The sequence below is a fragment of the Uranotaenia lowii genome, chromosome 1 (genome assembly GCF_029784155.1).
Source record: "Uranotaenia lowii strain MFRU-FL chromosome 1, ASM2978415v1, whole genome shotgun sequence".
Lineage (NCBI taxonomy): Eukaryota > Metazoa > Arthropoda > Insecta > Diptera > Culicidae > Uranotaenia > Uranotaenia lowii.
In genome coordinates this window covers 12,488,952-12,512,989 of record NC_073691.1, presented here as the reverse complement: position 1 = coordinate 12,512,989, position 24,038 = coordinate 12,488,952, and the positions used below count along the sequence as shown (strand labels likewise).

Below are 24,038 nucleotides of genomic sequence, written 5' to 3'. Positions count from 1 at the left end.
ACCTTAACCTCCACTAGCGAAACCATCTCTACGCGTAGTTCGAATAAATCAATCTATAACCTAGTGTCGGTGGTTAGTTTTCGTCATTCTTGCTCCGTCCTATCCATCCACTTGACCTGTCTGTAACCTACCAGCCATGTAATAATCCTACAAACAGAACGAAAATAACAACATTTGTAGGGAAGCGCATGCATGGTGTAAAACGTGAGCTCTTCATTCCCCGAAGAATGTGCAGACGCCAATATGTAGTTGTAGTAGTTCGCTAGTCACTTCTCACTTTCACTCACCCTTTTTCGTCCTCATCAATAATTCGTTAGGGATGCTCCTGTCTCACTTCTCATCGGCATCGATCGCTTCGCGATCACGATCGGTCAATCGCGAAAAGTGAGAGAGTAACAATTATTCACACATACACACACACACACACGTGTTTATGTGAGGGATCCCATGGGAAGTCTAGACTAGAGGATCGCGAGCACCCGCTCATTAGTTTGGCAAATTCGGACGCGTCCTGACCTGACCCATACTCGTTTCGTTCGTTCGTTCGCGGTCGGTCGGTCGGCTCTTTTTATTTTCGTTATTTTTCCCTTCCCGCGTTGGTTGCTATCATCAGTTTTTGTTTTGCTTTTTCCCTTCGGTCCGATCCGTTTTCTGCGGTCTCCTATCGTGGTTATGTGTGGTTTTTGATTCGTTTTGACGTTTATTGAAACCGTTTCCCAGCCCCAAATATGGAATAAAAATAGTCATTAGTTATTCATAAGAAGAAAAAAAAGCTTTTTGATGGATTACACTCATCATTACAAAGTGTGAAACGATCGAAGCTGGTGGAGTTGTGCTTTAACAGGTGCTTATCAGCTGATTCTAGCCGAAGGTTGTGTCTTTGTTTACGTTCGGGTTGCTTCCTCGGAGTCGAACTTGATTGGGCTCGGTCGGACTCTCTCCATGGATCGGGATCGTGATAATAATGGGTGATCGAGAGTGCCGAAGGATTATCAGTGATGATCGTCGTGAGTCACACGAAAGGCAACAAAGTTAATCAGCTCTTTCGGAAGAAGAGAAACAGAACGACAAGTGTTCGGAACCTAACTTATGATGTGTAATGGGGTGGTGTACAATTAATAATCCGATAACGATGACACAGCTCGACGAACGACGACGGCATGGAGCGTGTAAAAATAGATCGCCAAGCACTGTGGTTCAACGGCGAGTGAAAATTAAAAAAAAACACTCTCGACCTCGATCTGTTGGATTGGTGGTCCAAGAGATGTTTTTGAAAATCGCCAGCTTAAGTAGACAGAGCATCGTCTAGAATGTACTGGATACTGTACCGTCTGGGGCAATTTAGTAGAAGAAATAAAAACAATGTTTACCATTAGTCGAGTTGTGCCAAATACTTGAAAGAGTGACATCGTGATCATCGTCGCTAGTTTACATAACCTAGACCGAGACTGAGAGAAAAATAAACAAAGAACTCTCAAAAGTCCCAGCTGATCGGCTCGAGAATATCTTTGGCATAATCGTGTGATGATCGTGTTTCGATACCCTTTACGCACTGCAGCAGCCTGTCGAATCATCGTGGCGGTTCATGTGATTCATCTGTCGCCTATTTCCGGTTTCAGAGGGATTCGATGGTCGAATTCGGAAATGAGCGAGGGTGTCGCAATCGGATCTTTTGATGTAATTTTCCCTTTCCGGAAAAATCTGTGCTTCTTCCTCTCCTCGCCTTGAAGGTGTGCCAAATCGGACCAATTTGAATTTTAATCGATCGACTTTCAATCTTCGAACCTTGAACGGGACGTCGCACAATTTCTCGCTCTCTTTCTCTCAATAGGGATTCGATCTTTTGATTCAGTTTCGGTTCTCACACCACTTTCTTCTAGCCTTCAAGAGCATCGTGCACCGAGAAAAACACGAAAAACGTTCGTGGCCTTTTCCAATGTCAAGATCGATCGTTTACACTAAATGCACTGTTTACTTCTGGTCTGGTAGTGGGTGACGACGATCCACAGAGAGTGTATTCGCAGTAACGTAACCGAAAGTGATCGGCATTTTTGGCCGTACTTTTGCCGACCGGCTCCTGCTAAATTTGACAGCCCGGAAGTTTGCGTTCGGTAGGTGAAATTGCGCATCAATCGCGTCACCTGTACGTAGATCTGGTGTTCGAGTTTCTGATTGGAAAGTAAAATTGAATAACTTTTTTTATTTTAGTTACCTCTACTCATTTCGTTTTTTCTACACCTTTAACAGATAACTTACTTAGTTAAACTTTAACGAAATGATCTTTACCCGTCCTTGATGATGATAGAAATAGAACTTTTTCAAAAAGCGACATCGAGAACTCGCTTTTATAACTATTAAAATGTTAAAACTTTTATTGCTTTTGATGACTTTTCCTTAGGAGGTAGATTGGAATAAATGTTAAATTGTTAACAGTTGTGTTAACAAAAGATAAAAATTTAATTTTTTTTAAAGTAAAAATCTGTTTTAATGAAGCAACAAAAAAAATAAAATTGACTGCATGACATAGAAAAATTAAAAAAAAAAACGAATAAGTTTCAAAGTTGTAAAAACTGAAAGGAAAATTACTAAATTACTTAAAACAGTCTAAACTAAACTGTCATATCTCGGATTGGTGCAAAAAAAAATTATTTCAAGACGATATTATTTAGTTTGAATATCAAATATTTGACTGTAAAATTATGGGAAATAGGTTATTATTTAAACTCGAGATAAAAAAAATTAAAATTTGTTAATCTTCAAAACAAGGTCACACATTTAAAGACCCTTTAGAAATGAACATGGGGCATCGTGCAAAAGTCGAATTTTCAACGTTCTGTTTGTTTATGCCTGAGCTCATTGCGGTAAGCAATTTAGCACATTTAGTCAAATTAAAAAAAAAATTGAAAATCACTATTTTTTTTTTAAATAAAAGCGAGGAAAATGTTCTAAATTGTTTATTTAGACAGTGGTTGAATTGAAAAAAATAAATAAATAAAAACAATGAAAAATTCGACTTTTGCACGAAAATGGAAATATGCTCTTTCAAAGGTTCTTTAGATGTGTGAATTTTTTATTCAAAATTAACAAACTTTGATTTTTTTTCTATCTTTAAAGCATAATCTTTCTCCAATCTTTCTCCAATAATTTCATAATGAGATATTTTATATTTGAACTGAATAATGCCGTAAGAAATTGTTTTAATTCGAGATATGACAGTCTTAAAAGTACTATTTTTTGCTAAAAAGTTCCTTATAACTAACGAACACCTCCAGGTACAAGTTTGCTCTCTGAGAGAAAAATGTGTGCATTTTAATTTCATATAAATGCTTAGAAGAAAAATTTCTTGAACGCATTCATTCACAAAAGTTAGAGCCAGAATAATGTTATTTTTGATACACCCCAACATTTCAACATTCAAAAATTCATAACTCGCTTACAAATCGTCATAAATATAAGGTGTTTTCGGTAAAGTTGCCTCAAAAATCGTTGGCTACAGCTTTGTATTTAGAAGACAATTTGGCTCTGTCTGTTTACTGGAAAAATTGTTTATGTAAATCATGCAAACATTTCACGCTCTCATATTTGCTTCAAGGTTATTAAAGCTCATGGCTTGATGAGCATTTTTGCTCAAGACACCATTTGTGTAACTCTTATAGTATCTTCGTAATTTTTTTTGTCACTATAAAGTTCCGTCTTGGACCACTGTGCACTGTTCAAATTCGAAAAAAATGTTGTTTTTTTAATTTGTGCAATTTGGCAGTTTTTAAAATTTTGCAAGTTTTGACAATTATGAAAAATTTTATTAGAACAACTTTTTAGTTTATTTTGTCATTGACAAATTGGAAATGATAAAATTCATAATTCTGGGGAAATTTGAAAAAAAATGTCAAAATACTGAAGCTGTTAAATTAAAATAAAACTCAAATCATCTTAACATTTACAAGAACGAAGAAGATCATCAAATTTGAAAGTCAATTTAATCATACTAAAAATTCTGAAAATTAGAAAAAAAATCATTTTTGACAATATTTAGTTCAATTTTTTTTGTTTTTATTTTTTTAATGTTTATCAGTTTCGTAAGTTAGATAACTTTGAAAAAAAAACATACACCGACTTAACTGATTTAGGCTTAAGGAGTGTATTCGAAGAAAGATGCAACACTTTGTTTTGTGAATAAATTTTGAATGCATGGATGGAAATTGATGAAATTTTCAGTGAAGCCACCTAGTAATGTAATGTACACGTGCACAAAATTTGGTGACAATCTGTCAAGTGGTTTTTGAGATATCGTCCAATACTGAAGTTCGTTGACAGAATTTTTTGGGCAGGATCGAGAAAAATCCAGAAAAATTCTAGTGGAAGACCAAAAAACAGCTGGAAATCAACTATTCGACTAAAATTCATATGGTAAATATTTTAAAATTCCTAGATGACCCAATTGTGAGCTAAAATTTGAATAAAAGTGAAGATTATTGATTCTATGAAGTAAAAGGAATGTGTGGGGTTTTTCAAGCTCACTCCAAAATATAATTAAGGGAAGTGACAAAAAAGTCAAATTTTCTGACTGACTCGTCTAGCTGACTTGTAAATAGGCCTGACTTCGTTCTACAAGGTAGGAAAACTGCTCACCGGTGAAATAAACAAAATACGGTGGTCAAATCGTGCGCAACATATTTCGACTACTTGTGGGGAGATACTTTGAAAATTTTTATAATGGACAGCAAAACGACCTCTTCAGCGGTCTCCTGGCAGGATTCCAACCAGAAACTTTTCATTGATAGGTCTCGCCTGCATTTTCCGGAGGTAAACAAAGAGTCAAATTAAAATTGTATATCTTGTACTTAAGGAGGCTAACGATCTTGGGAAACCGCAAATTACGCTGTCTTCCATGGATCTGGAATCGTGCCAATATGCAAAAACGATGGTGGAATGATAAGAAGTCAAATATTTTGTTTTTGTGCCGAATAAGGACAATCGGCTAAATTTGTTATAATTTCGACCAAATTTAAAATTTTGAATTATTTTGAAGGTCAAGCTTCAGGAAACAGCAAACGAAATCAAAAATAGCCTTGATTTGAAAAAAAGAGTGTTCAAAGTATGCATTATAGATGGCGCACGTGTTTCCCAAAAATTAAAGTCAAAAAATTTGTTTATTGGACGCTATCTCAAAAACTATTAAACAGAACATCACAGAAATTTGCATCCATGCATTCAAAAGTTGTTCACAAAACAAAATGTTGCATTTTTTTTTCGAATACACTTCTTACAAACTGAATTGACCTGAAGGCCATAATTATAATAATTGTCATTTTATTTTCCTTTTTTAAAATGGATGAATTGACAAAGTATTTGATCACTAGCTGAACCGGTATATTTTGATACAACTTACAAAAATAATTGGAATGTATATGTATAAACTCATTGAATTTTGATTTTTCTGTGAACATAATTCAGAAGCCACAATTTCAAAATAAGAGTTATAGCTAGGATTTCCAATTGCTGATTTTAGATCTGGAATTTTTACTCTGTTTGGAAGCTTCATCTGTTCTTTGGTTGTGTAAAAATTTACTTTTTCAAAGTGGGCTCACAAACTACTATAAAACCATTTTTAGTATCTGAGTAACGATCATCACATGTCACATTTAGCTTCATTTGTTAGATGAGTTTTCAAGTTATACTATTAATTCATACGCAAAAATTAGCTAAATAATTTCTCGATTTATACCAAAACACTCAAATACAGTAGAACCCCGCTTTTCCGAGGTAGTCACGGGAAGAATCTCATCGGATAAGTGAAACCTCGGATAACACAAAATACTTATAAACTTCTATTCTTTTGCTCTGGTTTGGCATATCATCCAGCCGCACAGCTCGGTAAATACATAAGTTTTGTTATACTATGTAATCAAGCTTTCTAGGCGAGTTTAGACTATAAATACGCAAAAAAACGTCGATATAATACCATAAGCGGAAATAAAACACAATTATAAATGGATTTTGTATAAAAATTGTGACTCTGATAACCGGAACTCGGAAAAGCGGGGTTCTAAACTTTTTTTTTACCACATGCTCTCTCATGCCAATTTTTTTTTTCTATTTTCTTGATTATTTCTCAAGTGATAGAAAAAAATGTAAGGGAGTTTCTCTCTTTTCCGATCTCCCTATAGAAAGGAGAAAGTTGTACCAATTATCAATAGAAACTTTTTCGTACTCAAAAACCCTTCCATGCCTAATTCAATGCCATTTGCTCGATTAGTTTTCTAGTTATTCAACATAAAATTTTATGAGAGCCCCACTTCTCCCTTCTTATCTTTCCAATGAAAGAAGGAAGGGGTTTAAAATAAGGTTGCTGGATTGCTCGATTATATCCGGGTTTGTCAGGATATTTTATTAAAAATTTGGGAAAAGGTCCGGTATTTCATTGAAATAGCCCTTTTTTGACCGGATTTATTCACTTTATTTTCCAAATCAAACCAAAAAACATTTTTTCATGCATCCAAATCTAAACTTTCCAAGCAAGTTTTATAAAAATAATCATGAAAGGTTTTTTGGAAGCCTAAAATACGATTTGAAGTCTACTGGTAAGATTTTGTAAAAAAAAAATTTCAATTTTTTTAAATTTTTATTTTGTTGAGTAATTTCTGCGTTTTGACCAAGTTTGCCCGGATATCGCCCGAATTTTTGGTCAACAATTCTGAAATCGAATGCCCGGATCTTGCCAAGTTTTCTAGATAAAATAGCCCGGATTTGTCCAGCTCGGAAACGTGCTGCAAAAATTCTGGCAACGTTTTTTTAAAATGATTATAGAATTATTACTCGTAATCGAATAAGCTCCCATGCCAAATTTGGTTCAATTTGCTCGAATAGTTTTCGAGTTACGTAAATTATTGTGAAGGAGCCCTCTCCCTCTTTCTATCTCCTCACTGAATGTAGGGATGGGTACAGAAAATTCATAGAAACATTGATCGTACCCCAATACGCTGCCATGCATTTTTTTCCATTTGCTCGATTTGTTCTCCAGTTATACAAAAGAAATGTATAGAAGGAAGGAGGAAAGGGTCTCAAGTAATCATAGAAACATTTCTCGTACCCAAAAAATTTCCCATGTCAATGTTGGTTCCATTTGTTAGAATTGTTTTCCAGTTATGAAAAAAAATATAAGAGAGCCCCTCTTCCTTTCACTCTACTCGAGGGAGGGCGCGGTGTCCAGTATTTTTTGAAACATTTCTCGTACCCAAATATCATCCCATGCCACATTCGATTCCATTAGCTTGATTAGTTCTTGAGTGATTTGATGATTTCCTGTCTCCCCACTGGAAGAAGAGAGGGATCTCAAAGGACCATAGAAACATTTTTCGTACCCAGATCAGGGTGGCCAGCGAACCGGGAAAACCGGGATAGCCGGGAAAAAACCGGGAATTGAAAAGAGCACCGGGAAAACCGGGAAATAACCGGGAATTTGAAATCAAAACCGGCAAATACTCTCAACAAAATAAAATAGTTTTCCTCTTAATATACTGACATACTAAATAGGAAAGTTCATCAAAAGAATTTTTTTCAGAAGCTTTAAGTACAAATTTGTCAGTTTTGATGTGTTATGAGTTAACAAGAGATAGAGCTGCAGGTTTTTGTGCCCCAATTGAGCCTTTACTTCAAATGTTAGAAATACTTGCCATAAGAGTCCGAATTTAGAAAACGTGTTTCAAATAATTAAATTGAAAACAGAATTTTTAACTTGAATTAAAAATTCAAATATCAGATTCAGAAATAATATTCAAATGTGTTTCGTCAACTTTTAATGGATTATGTGAGATACTTTTTCGGTTAGCAGTCTAACAAAAACGACTATTTATTTATGATTCCAAGGATCGAAACATTGGAATCATAAGTGATAAGAATTTCAGAATCTGTATTTATTTTCGATTTGAGTTCAAATCAAGAGATCGGATTGAAATTTTTAATTTTTATACAGAAGTCCGACTTAAAATGCAGATGAAGAATTCATATTCTGAATTCAGGTTTAAGACTGAGATTTATTATCCAGAACTCAGACTAACATTTCAAATTTATAATCTAACATTATGATTGGAATGCAATTTTTTAAATAAATATACATACAGTTTCAACATCAGAATCTATTTTAAGGATTTCTGTAGAAAAATCCATTTCTGCAATTAAAATTAACCTACATTTTTAAGTTGGAAGCCTAGAATAGAAATCAAAAATGAAAATTCTATTTTCAAACTACACAGGTGAACAGCACTTTAGATTCTTATATTTGTCATGCTGATTCTAGAAATTTTTGGGTCCTGAATTCGAAATTTCTCAATCACTTCTATTTTAAGTGATATGTCGTTGGGAAGCTATAAACCTCATCAGTTCTGAGTTAAATCAACATTGATAATTGGTGAGCTAATAAACCTATATGAGGCCCGCAGAGCTAAAGCGGTATAAGTGCAAAAATGTTTGATTTTCAATTAATATCGCCAATCGATTCTTTATATTTTCACTATATTTTGTGACTTTTTCAGATTTTAGGAATCTTATTTACTTTTTAATGCTCAAAAGAGAAATACAGTTTTTTTTTCAAATATACGAAAAATAACCAAACACCACATCTTAAAAGCATGTTTTCTAGAAATTAGCTTTTATTATTTACACCCTTTTGGATAAAAGGGTCTTATATGGAAAAAAAAGATTTCTATCAACTTATGTTGTCCTCGAGGATTCTGATGTTTCCTAAATGTTGTAGGTTTCATAAGACAATGCCTTCCTTTTGGGGTTAAATTCTTTTAAATGTCTTCGGATTTGCGTGTTTTACAAAATCGGAAAATGATTTTACTAAATGTACATGTTTATGTTATCGAAAATTTCGAAATCCTAGGAATGTTGTTCAGTTTTTCTTAAAAAGAGTAGACATTTTTAAAAAAAATATAGACATTTTTTAAAAGGTCAATAAAATCTCAATCATCTCTTGAGCTGATAAAAAAACGATTGCCTAGAATCAGCGCCTAAAATAGAAATCAGCTCTTAAAATCTTGACTCTTCAGAAAAGTTTAATTTTGTAAACCTGTGTTAGCAATTGAATTTATAATAATATTGTGAAATTTAAATTCGATTAATTCACTTTTACTTTAAAAATTTGTAAAATGTCTTTATATTGTATAGAAAGTATTTATCTGAGTATGGTGAAACCGGAAAAAAAAATTAAAATCTTAATCGGAAAAACCGGGAAAAACCGGGAAAAACCGGGAAAAACCGGGAATTTGATTGTGGACATCCGCTGGCCACCCTGCCAGATACCATTTCATGCCAAGTTTTAGTATCATTAGCTTGATCGGTTTTTGAGTTATGCAAACACTTGTCTTTTTTTAGAAGCCTTCCTGTTGGAGTAGGAATAGGAACCTTCCCTGGGCTCAAACCAGAATAGGATCATGAGAGGGCTTTCTGGAACTTTTTCGGAACAACGATCGTTTTTTCTGAACACCGATTTAGTCCCAGAAAGTCGATTTTGGCCAAAAGTTTTTTTTCGAGATTAAACCAGATCTCAACGTTTCATGCGTTTAAAAGTCATTTGGCAAAAAAAAAACTAAAATTTCGATTTTTTCGATATCCTTTGGTCCCCTGTAAAGAAATTATTAAAATTTAAAAGTCGACTTTTGACAAAAAAAAATTCGAGGTAACACCACATTTTGACGGTTTTTGCATTTCAAAAAATCGATTTTTCCAATTTTTTTCGATCTCCCCTTAGGTGATTTTTGACCCAACTTTCTCAACTTTGAGCGCTTAAAGGCACCCCTAAATCGAGTCCGATCGAGATGAAAATTTGGAACAGGTCAGTTTTTTGGGCCAATCTTCAAAGTTGTGGCCAAAAATTTCAAAGTTGTGTGAAGCTGAATCGTGATAGTTATAACTACGATGAAAGATCCATTTTTTATGAAAAGAAAACAACAAAAACAATTTCCACCCACTATATCTTTCTGAGTTAATCATAATCAACTTTGACTTGAACATCGATTTTGAATTTTAACAATTTTGGATAGTTTATACAATTTTGAGGATTATAGTTGTTTTAAAAATCTCAACGATATTTTTTTTCACAATTTTGGTAGTTCAGTTGGCTTTAAATTTTGTCAAGTAAGAAGTAGATTACCAATTTTTGACAATCTTTCGTTTTTTGCTTCTTAAAAAAATACTTGAGATCTAAATATGTTTAATTGGAACGCTCTTCTAAATTGAACGGAATCGCTACTGTCAGTTACTGTCATCTCAATATAAACTACAACCATTATTCGACGATCACATGCCATTAATTATTTTTGCGCACTTGATCATCGCATCGTGCCAGTCAATTTCAAATTTCAATTGCCCATTTTTGAGACAGCAAGCGACCAACAATAACAATCAGCTGAAGAGTTTTTTTTCTTGCTATGAGGGACTGCGCTTAAATATTGTGTTTGTATTTTTTCGTTTGATTTTAATGAAAAAGAGGAAAAAAATCAACTCATTCCGTTCCCCGTCAGGATTGTGCCTCGATTTTGAATTGGTTTTATTTTTAACCCATCGAAAAATTTCCCTCTCAAACCGTATGAATGACTTCAAAGTACCGGCGCTCGTGCTGACGATATTTTCCCTTTCTGATCGTTGTCCCTTAAAATTGTAAGCCCAAAAAAAAAAATTGGTCACACGTTTCTTACTGTTTAGTTAGCGCTTTGAATCAGAAGGTGAACTGCGTTTCCGATCCGACGCAGTATAAGTTTAGAAGAAAAAACCAATTTTTCCCACCCAAAACCAATACACAGCTCCCACAAAGCCAAACAAGAATAATAAAATCTACCGAGTTAATATTTGCAAATGAACTTCGCTGTGGCAGTTCATTCAAGCTAACTTTGCACCGATTGTGGTTGTTTCGTTTTTGTTGTTTTCTTGATATTTTTGTTTATTTTTTCGGTTTTGGTTTAAGGTGTTCAATACCACTGAAAGGAACACAACCTTGAAGTTTTGGTTTTTTTTTTGTAGTAGGAAAAAGTTTTTCCTCTCCCGAAGGAACGATGAAAATTCTCTCTTGAAATTTCGACAATTTTTTTTCTTCAACTGAAACCGATCGACAGTCCACTATCAACACAAATTGGTTTGACGTGGGACGATGTTGGTGATTTGTTATGGTTGTTGTTTGGTTGAGAAAATCAACAGGGATGAATGTTTTCTAATTTATTATTCCTTAATTCAGATTCCAATTATAAATTTCCTATTTCTGATTCTGATATCTGATTTTGATGTTTGGACTTCTGCTTCTGATATGATATGATATAATTGTGATATCTGATTCTGATTTCTGGATCCTGAAATCTGATGCTTGTGTCTGGATTCTGATAGATGATTCTGTAGTTTGTATTCTGACGTTTTGATTCAGACGTGTGCATTCTGATAATCCACTTCTGATTTCTATGATATCTGCTTTATAGGGTGCCTGAGAAACATAGATATCTCTTGAAAAACAACTTTGGTTGTGAAACGTAGATCCCAAATGTTTTCTTTTTGGACTTCCATGAAAAATTCGAAAATAAAAAAATTTAAAATAAGATTCAAAAGTTTAATAGTTTGCTGTTGAGAAAATAATACATTTTTTGCCAAAAAATCACAATTTTAAGAAAATTTGAAACTTATAGATTGTTTTCGAAAAAAAAAAGATTTTTAATTTTTTAGGATCGATTTTCTTGTAGAACACTATCGGTCCTAAATGAGGTCCTTAGGGTCCTGCTTCTGATATGATATGATATGATTGTGATATCTGATTGTGATATATGATATGATTGTAATATCTGATTCTGATTTCTTGATCCTGAAATCTGATGCTTGTGTCTGGATTCTGATAGATGATTTTGTAGTCTGTATCCTGACGTCAGAATTCCGACGTCTGTATTCTTATATCCGCTTCGGATTTCTGATTCTCTTTCTGGTCCGGATATCTGATTCTGTTGCCTGATTATTATATCTGCGTTATAGGGTGCATAATGAACAAAGATATTTTCTTGAAAAACAAATTTGGCCGTGTAACGTAGATCCCAAATGTTTTCTTTTTTAACGTCCATGAAAAAATCGACAAATAAAAATCGCAAAGAAGAATAAAAAATTTAATTGTTTGCTCTTCGAAAAATTGTACAATTTTTTTTGCCAAAAAATCACAATTTGAAGAAAATTTGAAACTTATCGATTGCGTTCGAAAAAAAAAATTTTTTTTTTTAATTTTTGGGGGTCGATTTTCTTGTAAAACAATATCGGTCCTAAATGAGGCCCACAGGGTACGTTCTCACTATTGTCACGAAAATCAATAATAGAAAAACCGAACATTTTCCAATCAGAAACGTCGAAGTCAACCCTGACGCTCCGCGCTTTTCAGCACACGATCACAAAACAAAAACGTGAGAATTTTCTTCAGTGGAAGAGAAGGACAGAGCCCGAAAGAGCGTGAAAATTTTCGGGATGGTTTCGCAAAAATCACGACCTGCAATGCGACTGTCACTGTGCTAGGTTAGTTCGGCTGCGTTCGGAAAGATAATTGAAGACGATCCGCAGAGGGATATGACAATTTATCATTTAGAAGTGTCTATACTAACTCAAGTCTTTGAAGTAATTGAAAGTTTGGGCACTATTCTGAAAGAAAATGACACAATTTGTCGAAATGATCCCGAAATTTCGATTCATAACAAGAATGGTTCAGAAAATGTGATGCTCATCAACACCCACATAAACCGCCTCAAGCCGATTGCTTTTCGATATACACTCGGGAAAACGCCGTGCGCTCTCATCATAGATATTTTTAGAGCGCCTGCGTCCACCTTCTCTTCTTGATCCTTCCCTTGTTGCTCACAGAGTCTTTCGTCGTCGTCGTCGTCATTCGCTCGTTCGACGGAAAATAGAATAGATCACCCCGTCGTCGTCGCAAAATGACCACCATTACCAATCGGTAACAATATCAGCAAGATCGCTCCCGTCAAGGGTGATGACACCCAATATTGGCCCTTCCGATCTCCTGATCAGATGGTCCTCTTCGTTCTTCCGGTACTCGTTCGTCACCTAAGTCTCTCGGTTCTCCTCCTTCTTCCTCTCAAGAGTCTTAGGTTATGGTTTTCAAACGGCGCAATCTGTGCTGTGCTAAGATTAAGATTCGGAATGAAAACAACCCCACGACGACACCGTCGTCGTCGTCGTTGAAAACAATCAAACAGTGAAGATTGTGTGGAAAAATTTTCGGGTTGATCAACGACGCACCACAAACACGACACGCTACGATCATCGGCACCCAACCGGGTGAGTTGTTGGTATCAGATCAGTGATTATCCGATTGACCCCGCCGAGAGTTACTACGCGGGTTCTTCGGGAAAAAATCCCGCTGTCAGTATTAGTATTGGTTTCGTGCGCCAGGCCACGACTTTTAATCGCGACGACGATCCCCGCAGAGAAAGACAAAAGAGCGGTCGATGCGCGAAAACCAGTTTCCGTTTCCGTCGTCGTTCACCCCACTCGTTGTGTAGTGCGGTGGAGTAGTTCCCCGTGAGATTTGGGGTCAAGAACAGTGTGTGTCTGCTCTCCGTACCCTTTTCCGGGTTTTGAATTTTCGGGGTTTCTTCGCGTGTCGCCGGATATTGGCTGTGATTTCGTTCCCGTAAAAATTGTGACCCCCCTAGAGGCACTGTGAAATGTCCACGGCTGTGAAACTCCCACCAGCGAAAGTTGTAAATAGCGCTCCTCGACTGTGATTGATTACCACCAACCAGAAAGTGTATCTCTTGTGTCTTTCCCCTCCCCGGCAGAATGGATCATCCGCAGCGATCGCAACGGCAACAACTCCGACGGCGACGACCTCAATGGCAGCAGTCGCCGGCGGCAAAAAGTCGGTCAAGGTCACCGAATCTACAGGGACGACGTCAGCGTCCTCCGGCAAACCAGCGACGACGACGACCACTCGTAAGCAAACGACCTCCGGCGAGTCCTCTTCCCTGTCCTCGGTGAGCAAATCGTCCACAACATCCAACGGTGCTAGTGAAAATGGTGCGCCGGGACCTTTCTCGGCCCACCATGATGCCCGCCACGCCAAACGTTCGGCATCGCCGGCACCTCGCTCCAGTAGTTCGTCATCGTCCTCGGAGCGACGAGGAGCAGGTTCTTCCACCAGCAGTAGCAACTCCACCCCTGCAGCGGTCGCTACTCCAAAAAAGGTGGAACCTCCTGCTCCTCCTCCAGCAAAGACCACGATGCCGGCCGCGCCTCCGAAACCATTAGCTCTGCCCACCATCAAGGGAAGCGGACCAAATGGGGAACTTACGCTCAAGGACATCCCGGTGGCGAACATCTCCTTCCAGGAGGTGTTCAATCCGGATCACATCGGGCCACCGCTGACCAAGGTCATCATCTACAAGCCCAAGAGTGGCCGGGGTCAACCGACGGCCAAAGTGATCGTGACCAAGGTTTCTAGCAAAAATCGAGCTTTCCGTTGTCCGTTGATTGTTTGTTCGTTACTCTCTAAAATTCTGAACTAGAGCTTCATCAGTGCTGTTCGGATCGATATCACGATACTTCCCTGAGAAGTATCCTTGGTCGTCCGAATTTCCTGATCTCTGTCTCGTAGCCCGTAGAGTAGTTTACCAGTGTTGCTAGAAAAATCGGTGTTGTGATTTTAAATCTGTTATGATTGATTGTCGTTACTGTTTGTTGCTACCGATTATTGTTATTCTTGTTCTATTTATTGTGAGGTTCAATTCAAACTCTGTGGTTCGCACTCTGCTCGCGCCTGTTTTGGATTTTCGTTTTTACTCTTCTTCTTCTCTGTTTGCTAGTTGATTGCTCTCGCATGTCATTCTCTCTTTGCGATTTTCACTCGACTCCCTAGAGTGACCAGACCAATTGTTCTGACCTATCTCGTCTTGCTGTCACTAAGTATTTCGGTTTCAACTTTCCCTAACAAACTTCATAAAAAATTTAGAAAAATACGACAAATTTTCACAATATTGATAATTTAGTTATTTTTTATATCCAATTTTTTCATGCTTCATATTAATTCTGTATCTTCACTCTGTGATCTAATTCTTAAACATTTCTTCTTCGCTTAATTCGATTTTTTAGATTATGTGTTTTGGTTCCGATGTCAGTCATTGGTCAGTGGTCACTCAAGTTTTGATCGTTGGTCCAATGTTTCGAAATCATTACATCAAGACCAATACAAGTTAGAATCGAGTAGGTAGTTTGGCGCGATCTGCTGTATTCAATTCATGACGCTTACCCGTGCATTTATTCTTGTTTATGGTCGTTTTGCTCAACCTGCGCTTAATCGATTACAAAAATAACCCTCATCATCGCCGTTCTCAAGCAGCTGATGATGGTCATGATGATCCTGTTTTTACGACGTTCATGTTCGAATCCATGGGTGGTTTTTGGTTTGTCCTCTCGTCGTTTTGTGTTTTTATTATTGTTCTAGCGCAAAGTTCTAGTGTCGAATGTTATTCTTCCTCTGGTCCGTTGGTGCTTCGTTCTTTTGGGAAATTGTATGTAACGAGTATTTTTGTTTGGTTCCGACGATCATCATTTTCGCGATCATTCGCCCTTTCACGGTTCAAGTTTGGGCTTTTTGTCCCTAAAAAGTGTCCGAGCTGTTCAAGCGGTGCTATCGAAGAAACCTACCTGAGAAAGTTTTGAAATTAAGTTTTTTTGGAGTCAGGGAAATTTAAAGGGTTTTTATTTTTGTGCCACAGCCCGATGATAGTGTTAACAACAATGAGAACGGTGCTGCTAGTGTGACAATGATGAATAGTGAAAGTTTTTACGGCGGTTCAGGTTCGAAGGGACCGACGACGACGGCGACGTCGATGGCATCCTTCCAACATCAGCAGCAGTATCCAATGTGTAGCAGCGAAAGCGGCGCCGGCGGCAGTAATCCTTATCTGGTGGGCGGCGGTGGATTTCAGCCGCCGTTGCCCCCGATCAGGAACTACGAGAACGTCATGATGTCAGCCGCCGGCAACAATCCGCAGGTTGACGAAACCGGAATGCATTACACCAATCTGTTTCAAGATGGAACTCACTACTATAACAGTGGGGAGCTGATTGACTTGAGTGCATCGCAGCAGCATCAATTGAGTCAGGCGCCGGCAGGTGTCAGCCAGTATCAGCACCAACAACAGCAGCATAACGATATGTACAATGCCGATATCGATTTCATGAACAATTACCTCAAGAGTCTTCCGAACTATGCGGTCGTTGTTTCGTGTCCGAGTTCTTCTGGACCCGGCACTGCCACCTTGATTGGGACTCCTCAAACTAGCACAGTAGCCCCAACTCCACAGCCGCCGCCGCCGCAACATCTCAAGAATGAGAACAACTACCGGCATCATTACGTGAATGATCCGTACTTCCAGTACTACGACAGTGCGACGGCCATGCAGGGTTACTACCCGATCGCCAAGTCTAGTTCCTACCATGCGTACAGTTCGATTCCGGTTAGTTCCGGAGGTGGCGGCGGCGGCGGTGGCAGCAGTCATCCCAGCTACTATCACCATCAACAGCCGCCAGGAGCACCGCTGCACCAATATCATCATCCGGCGGCTACGGCCCAGACATTTGTTCCACAACTGCCGCCGCATCATCACCAGCATCACCATCACCATCAGCAGCAGCACCATGGGTATATGTTTTGATTTTTTTTTTTAATTTTTATATTGGACAAATTGGGCTGTAGGTCCATAATTTTCTTTTAAATCAAAAACCGACAGCTATAAAATATGTTGTTGTTTTTCGATAGTCGTAAAGGCCCAATGTCAGAACGAGAGATCACCGCCATACGTAAGCATCAATTTTTAAAGTAGAACTACTCTTTTTTTGATTTTTTTTTCTTGATTGGAATCAGTGACCAGTACCCTGGAATACTTGTCGGACATTTCGTTGTTAAACTCTGCAAAGTTGCATATTTTTGTAAATTTTTGGCAATGAAAATAATAAAATGGACAAAAAAATGACAAATCGATATAATTGACATAACATAACATAACTTACAAAATTAGCAAAAAATCTTAGAATGGGCAAAAATGTCATATTTTGAATTTTTGTCATTTTTATAATATTTTTTTGTTATTTTTTCGTTAAGTGATGTTTGTATTTGTCAAATTCTTTAGTTTTGTCATACAAGTTGTTGTTTAAATCATTGTCTATTTTTGTTAATTTTGGTACCAGTTATGTTAATTTTGTTGTTTTTATTGATAATGTCGTTTTTTTATTTATGTTATTTTGACCTTTTTTGATATTTCGTTATTTTCACTGTAAATTAGTTTTTTTTCTTTCTCTAGTCATTTCTATTTTTTCTGGTCCCTGCAAGGCAATTTCATAAATTTTCGACGTTTCCCGCCTTTTTAAGTCTTTGTGCATCAACTTTTTTTCAGTTCTTTTCGTATTTCATAATTTTTATCCTGAGAAAGATACTTTGATTTTTCAATTTCAAGGCGACCGTCAACTTTTTGGAATTGGGTTCGAAAAAGACGACATTCTCTTAACAAAAAGCACTCTAATATTTCTTGAACACGATAAACTGTTGAAATTTTTTGTAGTTTTTCACGACTTACATATATCCGATTTTCGATCGTCCTGCAAAACTCTAAAGTAAAATTTTACACTGATTTGTCGCATAATTGGTTTTCCAATTTAAAATCCTCTCTTTTCTGACGTTGATCCTTTACGTAAAAAATAGAACACAGCTTTAAATTTATGAGCGTTAAGCAAAAATATCGATCACTTCACGCACTCATCACAACAGCGGAAATCAGTCGCAGCACCAGCAGCAACATACTCATCATCATCACCATCATCATGGACATCAGCAGCAGCAGCAGCAGCACCACCTCCACCAAACGGCGGGCGATAAACTTCCTCGCAGCCTGTCCCACTCGATGATTCCTCGACCATCGGTTGAGAACAAATATGCCCACCATAATACCATGATGGGTCCGGCTCTAGGCTCCTCGAGCAGCACCAGCAAGTTGAATCGAGCCACCCCAAGTGATAATACGACTAGTTCTAGTGGTAGCAATAATAGTAATTTAAATAATAGCAACAACGCTAGCATTAACAGTTTAAATAATAGTGGACTGGCCTACGTGCCGAAGCAGTCCAGCATGAGCAAGTTCTGGCAGGAGACGACCTCCAACAAGCCGTCCACGGTAACCAAATTCGGTTGGAACTATGACCGGATCATGGCCAAGACCAAGAAGGATGTCCAGAACAGCATCAACGAGTACAAGAAGAATGTAACTAGCATGCATAACCTGTATACGGGCGCAGACATCCCGGAAGCAAACAATCATTTCAAGCTGCGGAAAAACTACTCCTACTCTCATCTAGATAAGCATATACGTGATCACCTCACCGAGGAGGAATTCCAGAAACTAGTCAATGAAGCCGAGTCGAAGCCTAATTTTTATAGTAACCACTCGTGTCACTACGTGAATCCTCTCTGCAAAAGTTACTCCAGTGGTGCGATGAGCTTTGGTCCGCAGATCCTACCCCCACCTAGGCCAGCGCTCCCTGTCCCTGATCCTCCACCGTCATCGACCCTTGCCAAGAGCTCCTCCAATGCGTCCATTCTCCGGAAACCTTCCTTCAATCTTCCGGACATAGCAGCCTTCATCCCCGCCCTCAATTTAGCGAAAAGTTCCTCAAGTTCCTGCATCTACACCAAAGCTCTCAATCAACCGAATAACAAAAAATACAACCTCTTCACCCCCTACAAAAGTATCATCCCGGAAGCACCTTCAATACCCAACCATCCCCCGAACGACATCAGCGCCACCAACAAAATGATCTCCAAGAACAACGCCCTCATAAAAAAGAGCGCTTCGTTCGTCCCCTTTACCCCTGGTCATCACCCATCCTCGATCCCCCGTAAAGGAACAGGCGAAAGTTTCTTCATGAAGCAAAACATCCCTCCTGCGAGCAAGGTAATCGTCGACTACCCACCCTTTACAAAAATCTCATCCATCCAAATCCCCGTCAACGGTCATCTACCGCCCGCCTTCCCCGCCAATCTCCGAGACCAAAACAACAACTCCAACCCCCCCGACTGTATCATAAACATCGAAGACAACATCGAACAGAGCATTGCCGACATCTACAATGTCGGCTCTAGCTATAATCCACCTCCGCCAATACCCCCTAGTCCCCAAGTCTTCAAAAGCTACTCCCACTCCCGCCTGAACCCGGATGCCAAAAACTTCACACCTAGTCGATCCCTCGAAACCGCCCTAGCACGCTCCAACTCCAATAACTGCAACGTAGCCATCAGCCAAACCGGAAAACTGGAACCCATCCCTTTGACCTCGGTCTTCAACTCCACCGTCGAAGTGACCCCAACCTACGTCCCTGCCAAGGGTATCACCCTATCCAAGTCGGCTACCCAAATCGCCTCCTACGGCGATACTGATCCGGACGACGAGGACACCGTCGTCCCGACCGGCTCGGACCTGGACGACGACGATGACGACGTCGAAGCCGAAGACGAGGACGACGAAGACGACGAATACGATCTCAACTACCTTGGCGAAGAGGAGGACATCGACGACGACGATGAAGACGATCTACCAGTCGATTCACCCACCGGTGATGCCGTCGATGAGGAAGACCTCGAGGAGGACGAAGGTATCTTCGATACGGCCCTGGATCAGTACTTTATGCCGTCCAGCTCCAAGTCGTTGTCGTCGAAGCGGCACGCCAATACTCCGCAGCAACCTCGATCGGATATCCCACGGATCTTTACCACCAATGCGGATATCTTTCTGGAAAGCGTCGTCGACGCAAGTGGAGCGGACCCGAGTGGGACCGGACTCGGGCCGGAGCAGTACCTGCTGGATGAGGAAGTTGTTGCTGATGCGGCCAATCAGGTTGTCGCGAGTAGTTCATCGATGGCAGCAGCCGGCAGTTCGTCGGCTAAGGACACATCGGAGGTACCGCTTTTTCGTGCTTGGCTGCGCTTCGCGAGACTGAATTGATCTTTTCGATTTTGGCTTATTTACTCGGGAGTTCTTCGCTATCGCCGCCGATTTCTGTTGTTTTTTTTTCGTACGTGTTGTCTGATTTTTGTTTGTAATATTAATTGCATGATTTGTGTTGAATATTCATCAAATTTAGAGAGATTTTCAAACAATATAGCTTGATTATTTCCTATGACACTTGCAATTTTTTTTTTGGTATAACGTAGAGAAGATTCGCATTCTTCCATGAAACAGTAAATGACATTTTTTCATGAAATAGTCCTTAGATTATACATATCCAAATTGAGCGATTTAATAAAAAAAAATTGCTACAAAACTGTGGAGAAAGCTGGAGAATTCTACCTGAAACGTCGGGAGTATTTTAAAAACACTGCTAGATTCGTCCAACCTTTAAATAAACCATTTTTAACTTCTGATCGAATTTCAATTGATCTTTATGAAAACACTGACTGATCTCTCAGACTAAACCTTGACTGACTCCTGACTGACTCTTAGCTGACTACTGGCCGTTTCATCAACCCTAACTGACTTCTAACCGAACTCTAATACACCTCTTAGTGATCCCAGACTGACTCTTGACTGACTCTATTTGACTTCTCACTGGCTCTTGACTGACTCCTGGGTGTCGATTACTACCTTGCTGACTTTTGATTGAACCCTCGCTGACATTTTCAGGTGAGCCCTGATTGATCTTTTCTACTGATCCTTGGCTGACTCCTAGCCGAAACCTGTTGAACTCCGTACTGACTCTTAAATGATTCTAGCGGACTTCTAAATAAGTCCTAATTGACATCAGATCGATTTTCTGATTCTGATCTGACTCTTGTTTTTTTAACTTACTGATAAATAATTGACTCTCTAACTGGGTTCCGAATGAACCATAACTGACCCCTGTTTGACCTCTATTTTAGTTTTCATCGAGTTTTAACTAACTCTTGACTATAGTTTGAGCCTATTTTTGGTCTGACTTACTTCCAACTGATCTCAAAAATTGGCCGAGCTGACGAGTATCCGATCGACATGACTAACTTATATGTGATTTACTAACTGATCCAGTTAACCTCTGACTGAGTCCTTACTTTTTAAGTTGAGTTGACAAACCTCTAAAATGATCTGATTAACCTCTGACTGACCACTGACTAGTCTGATTATTCTCTGTTTGTGGTCCTCTTTATCTCTTATGAGAAGACTACCGTTTTAACGAACTAAAATAATCTTTGACTGGCCCTCATTTACCTATGTCTGGCCATGAATGACATGGTCAAAATGTGCCTGACCTAAATTATTCAAATGGCTTGATCAATCTTAGTCGGATTTGGCAAAGATGACTGACTTGCCACCAACTAACTTATCTGGTTCTATCCTGATTGAAGTTGAAGTCAGAATTTTCGGACGAAGCTCAGACAGAGCCAGATATACCAGTCTCAACCACTCACACAATTCAGACCACGATCAGTACTCATAGAGAAAACCACTAATAATCACTAATAAGTTTCAAACTGACCCTTGAAAGTCCCAGTCGGATCACACAAACTTAAAAATTGAAAAAAATTGTGAGTATTCTCCCTACAACATGTAAATTTTGTCTTCTAACTTCTTGAAAAAAAAATTATTCATCAGTGGTGCATGAGTACCATCAAACTTATTTGCAGACAAAAATCTGTAAGCTTAAAATTAAATTTTGAGTTTTTTCACTCAAGTGTGTAAATTTTTTGTTTATATTAAAAAATATATATAAATAAAAAAATGCGGTCGAAATTTTTTGTCATTCATTATTGCTTTTTGATTGCCCAAGAGTCATCAAAGTATGTTACTTGAATGTATAAAATTTTTGTTTTTTTCTATTAAATGAGCACAAACTGCTGGTCGAAAAATTCCTACAAAATCTTTTTTTTAATTGCCCTTATCTAATTTAGTTGAAAAAATACTTGTTAATTTTAAACCAAATTTTGGGTATTCACTCTTAAACGTGTAAATGTAATAAAAACATTTACACGTTTAAGAGTGAATTTTTTTTTAAGGATTGGAGTACATATCTGCTCTTCGAGAATCCTTTAGTCATCCGTGCTGTTTGATTGTCCAAGCATCATCGAACCTAGTTGCTATGAAAAATCTGTTAATTTGAACCCAAATTTTGATTATTTTCCCTTAAAAGTGTATCATTCTTGTTGAGCTTTTTTAATCAATTGCCATGAAAAAAATTATCAGCCTTAATTTCGGCTCAAGGACCCTAGTTAAAAGAATTTTGCATACGAAATTGATTTAAAACTCATATCGTGAGTTAGAAAAACTCAAAACCTGGACAGTTGTTTTGAGTAAATATTACCCATTTTAACAGCATTGTGTTTGATGAATAAACAGTTGATGGAACACAAACAATATTTTGATCAATTTTACACTGATTTGAATAACAACCAATTTGGAGGGTTAAAAAAACTCAACGTGTTAATAGTTACTTTGTATGATTTTTATCACTCATTTTAACTACTTTGTGCTCTATCAAATCGTCGATCGCTAATGCAGCAATTAATCCACCTAGTGTTGCTCGGTTTATGAGGGAGTAGCAAGGCGCAAATGTTTATCGGAAACAAACAATAAACCACCAGCAACAGCAGCACCAGAAAATAAAGTAAGAAAGGGCAAAAAACCTCAGCTCAACTATCGACATGATAATGGGCGCGCGGAAAGTAATTAACCTGTTTCCTTTTCGAATTACGCTCGCTAGCGCGGCGCGTTCAATTCAAGTTGTTGCTATTTTGATCCTCTACATTGCACCGAACCTACAACAAGTGTGCGTGTACGTTTAACGTTCTCCGAACAGAGAATGTGGCAGCTGCTGCAAAAAAAAAGAAAACGAATAAAGGGAATCCCTAATTTGGACGACTCCATCCATTTGCTGCGTGACTTTCTGAGTTTGTTTGTAAACAAACGGTACTGTTTCCATTTGACGGATGCAAGGCAACAAAAATGTCCGGATGCAGACTAAAAATAGCACACACCCACGAATCGATGGCGCAGTTACCTACATCTGTATCGTTTCTTTTTTTTTTTCATTATAACAAAACATTTCTCCAGAGCAGTCGACTGCCTCCGGTAATTACTGTTCAAAAAAAAAAATCAACCAATTTTGATCTCACTTTCGATCATTCAATCATTGTTGATGTTGTTTAGCACTTGGTAATTTTTATCTTCAAAGTCAGAAAATGCATCTCATCCGAATTGAAAGGGGCGGCAATCATTGGTAAATTGCATCAATTAAAGGCAATGAAGCGTACTGGATAATGGAAAGAAAGGAAAATCGGTGCAGATCGATGAAAATTTAACCGACACAAAAAAAATCGGAACAATTTTTCCATCCAAACGGGAGGGAAAGTTTCGTTTTCGAATGATAGTGATTCAAGAATTTGGATCGTTCCATTTGACTCGGAAGGAAAATCTGGGTTATTGATTTTTCGATTCGTCTAACTATTTAGAGTGTCTTAGATTCTGATCGACCTAGACAGTAGAAGGTAGTAAATAATACCATACCAACTATTTCCAAACTTCATTCCCACCTACCTCAACTGAACTACTTTAATGGAAAACGATAATCGAATGCAATTCGCAAGACGAACGAACGCATTTGTCGGTTGTTGATTGGCTTCCTTCCAGACAGCCCATCATCGCCGTCAAGAAGACAGACGAAAACCTAGAGACATCAAGAAAAACTAGAAGGCAACGAACGTGTGAGAAATGTCTTACAATTCTTCTAAATGATTTGAGCATCAACAACAAATTCATCCATCCATTGGTGTGTTTTGCGTACCGGTGTTTGGTTTCTTGAAGCCGCTTCTGTTCAATTGGGTTATTGGGGTACGACGGAATTCCAACTTCATACCTTGCCGCCCGGGATTTGATCTGCGGTCATGTCTTGAGTCTTGAGAGACCTCCAAGCGTAAAACCACGTAATCGAGAGGCCGATGTGTGAGGCGACATCATCACCCCAGTTTATGGTTTGGTCGCCTCTGT

General features: G+C 38.3%; 2 protein-coding genes across 7 annotated transcripts in view; one reads left to right on the top strand and one right to left on the bottom strand.

Annotated features, from left to right (window-relative positions):
- LOC129739663 (40S ribosomal protein SA) overlaps positions 1-24,038 on the bottom strand; it is a 243,595-nt gene that overhangs the window by 190,167 nt on the left and 29,390 nt on the right. The gene's annotated exons all lie outside the window — the stretch shown is intronic.
- The window catches only part of LOC129739662 (serine/threonine-protein kinase Doa-like), a 65,883-nt gene continuing 42,324 nt past the window's right edge, over positions 480-24,038 (top strand). Inside the window, exons 1-4 of one of the 6 annotated variants that reach the window (XM_055731140.1) lie at positions 13,331-13,736; positions 13,815-13,968; positions 15,750-16,678; positions 17,801-19,982. In XM_055731140.1, the coding sequence (XP_055587115.1) occupies positions 13,816-13,968; positions 15,750-16,678; positions 17,801-19,982 (3,264 nt within the window). In that variant the 5' untranslated portion in view covers positions 13,331-13,736; position 13,815. Of the gene's footprint in view, positions 872-953; positions 1,032-13,330; positions 13,737-13,814; positions 14,010-15,749; positions 16,679-17,800; positions 19,983-24,038 lie in introns of those variants that run through there. The other 5 variants (XM_055731139.1, XM_055731143.1, XM_055731145.1 and 2 more) reach the window with 5 other exon arrangements.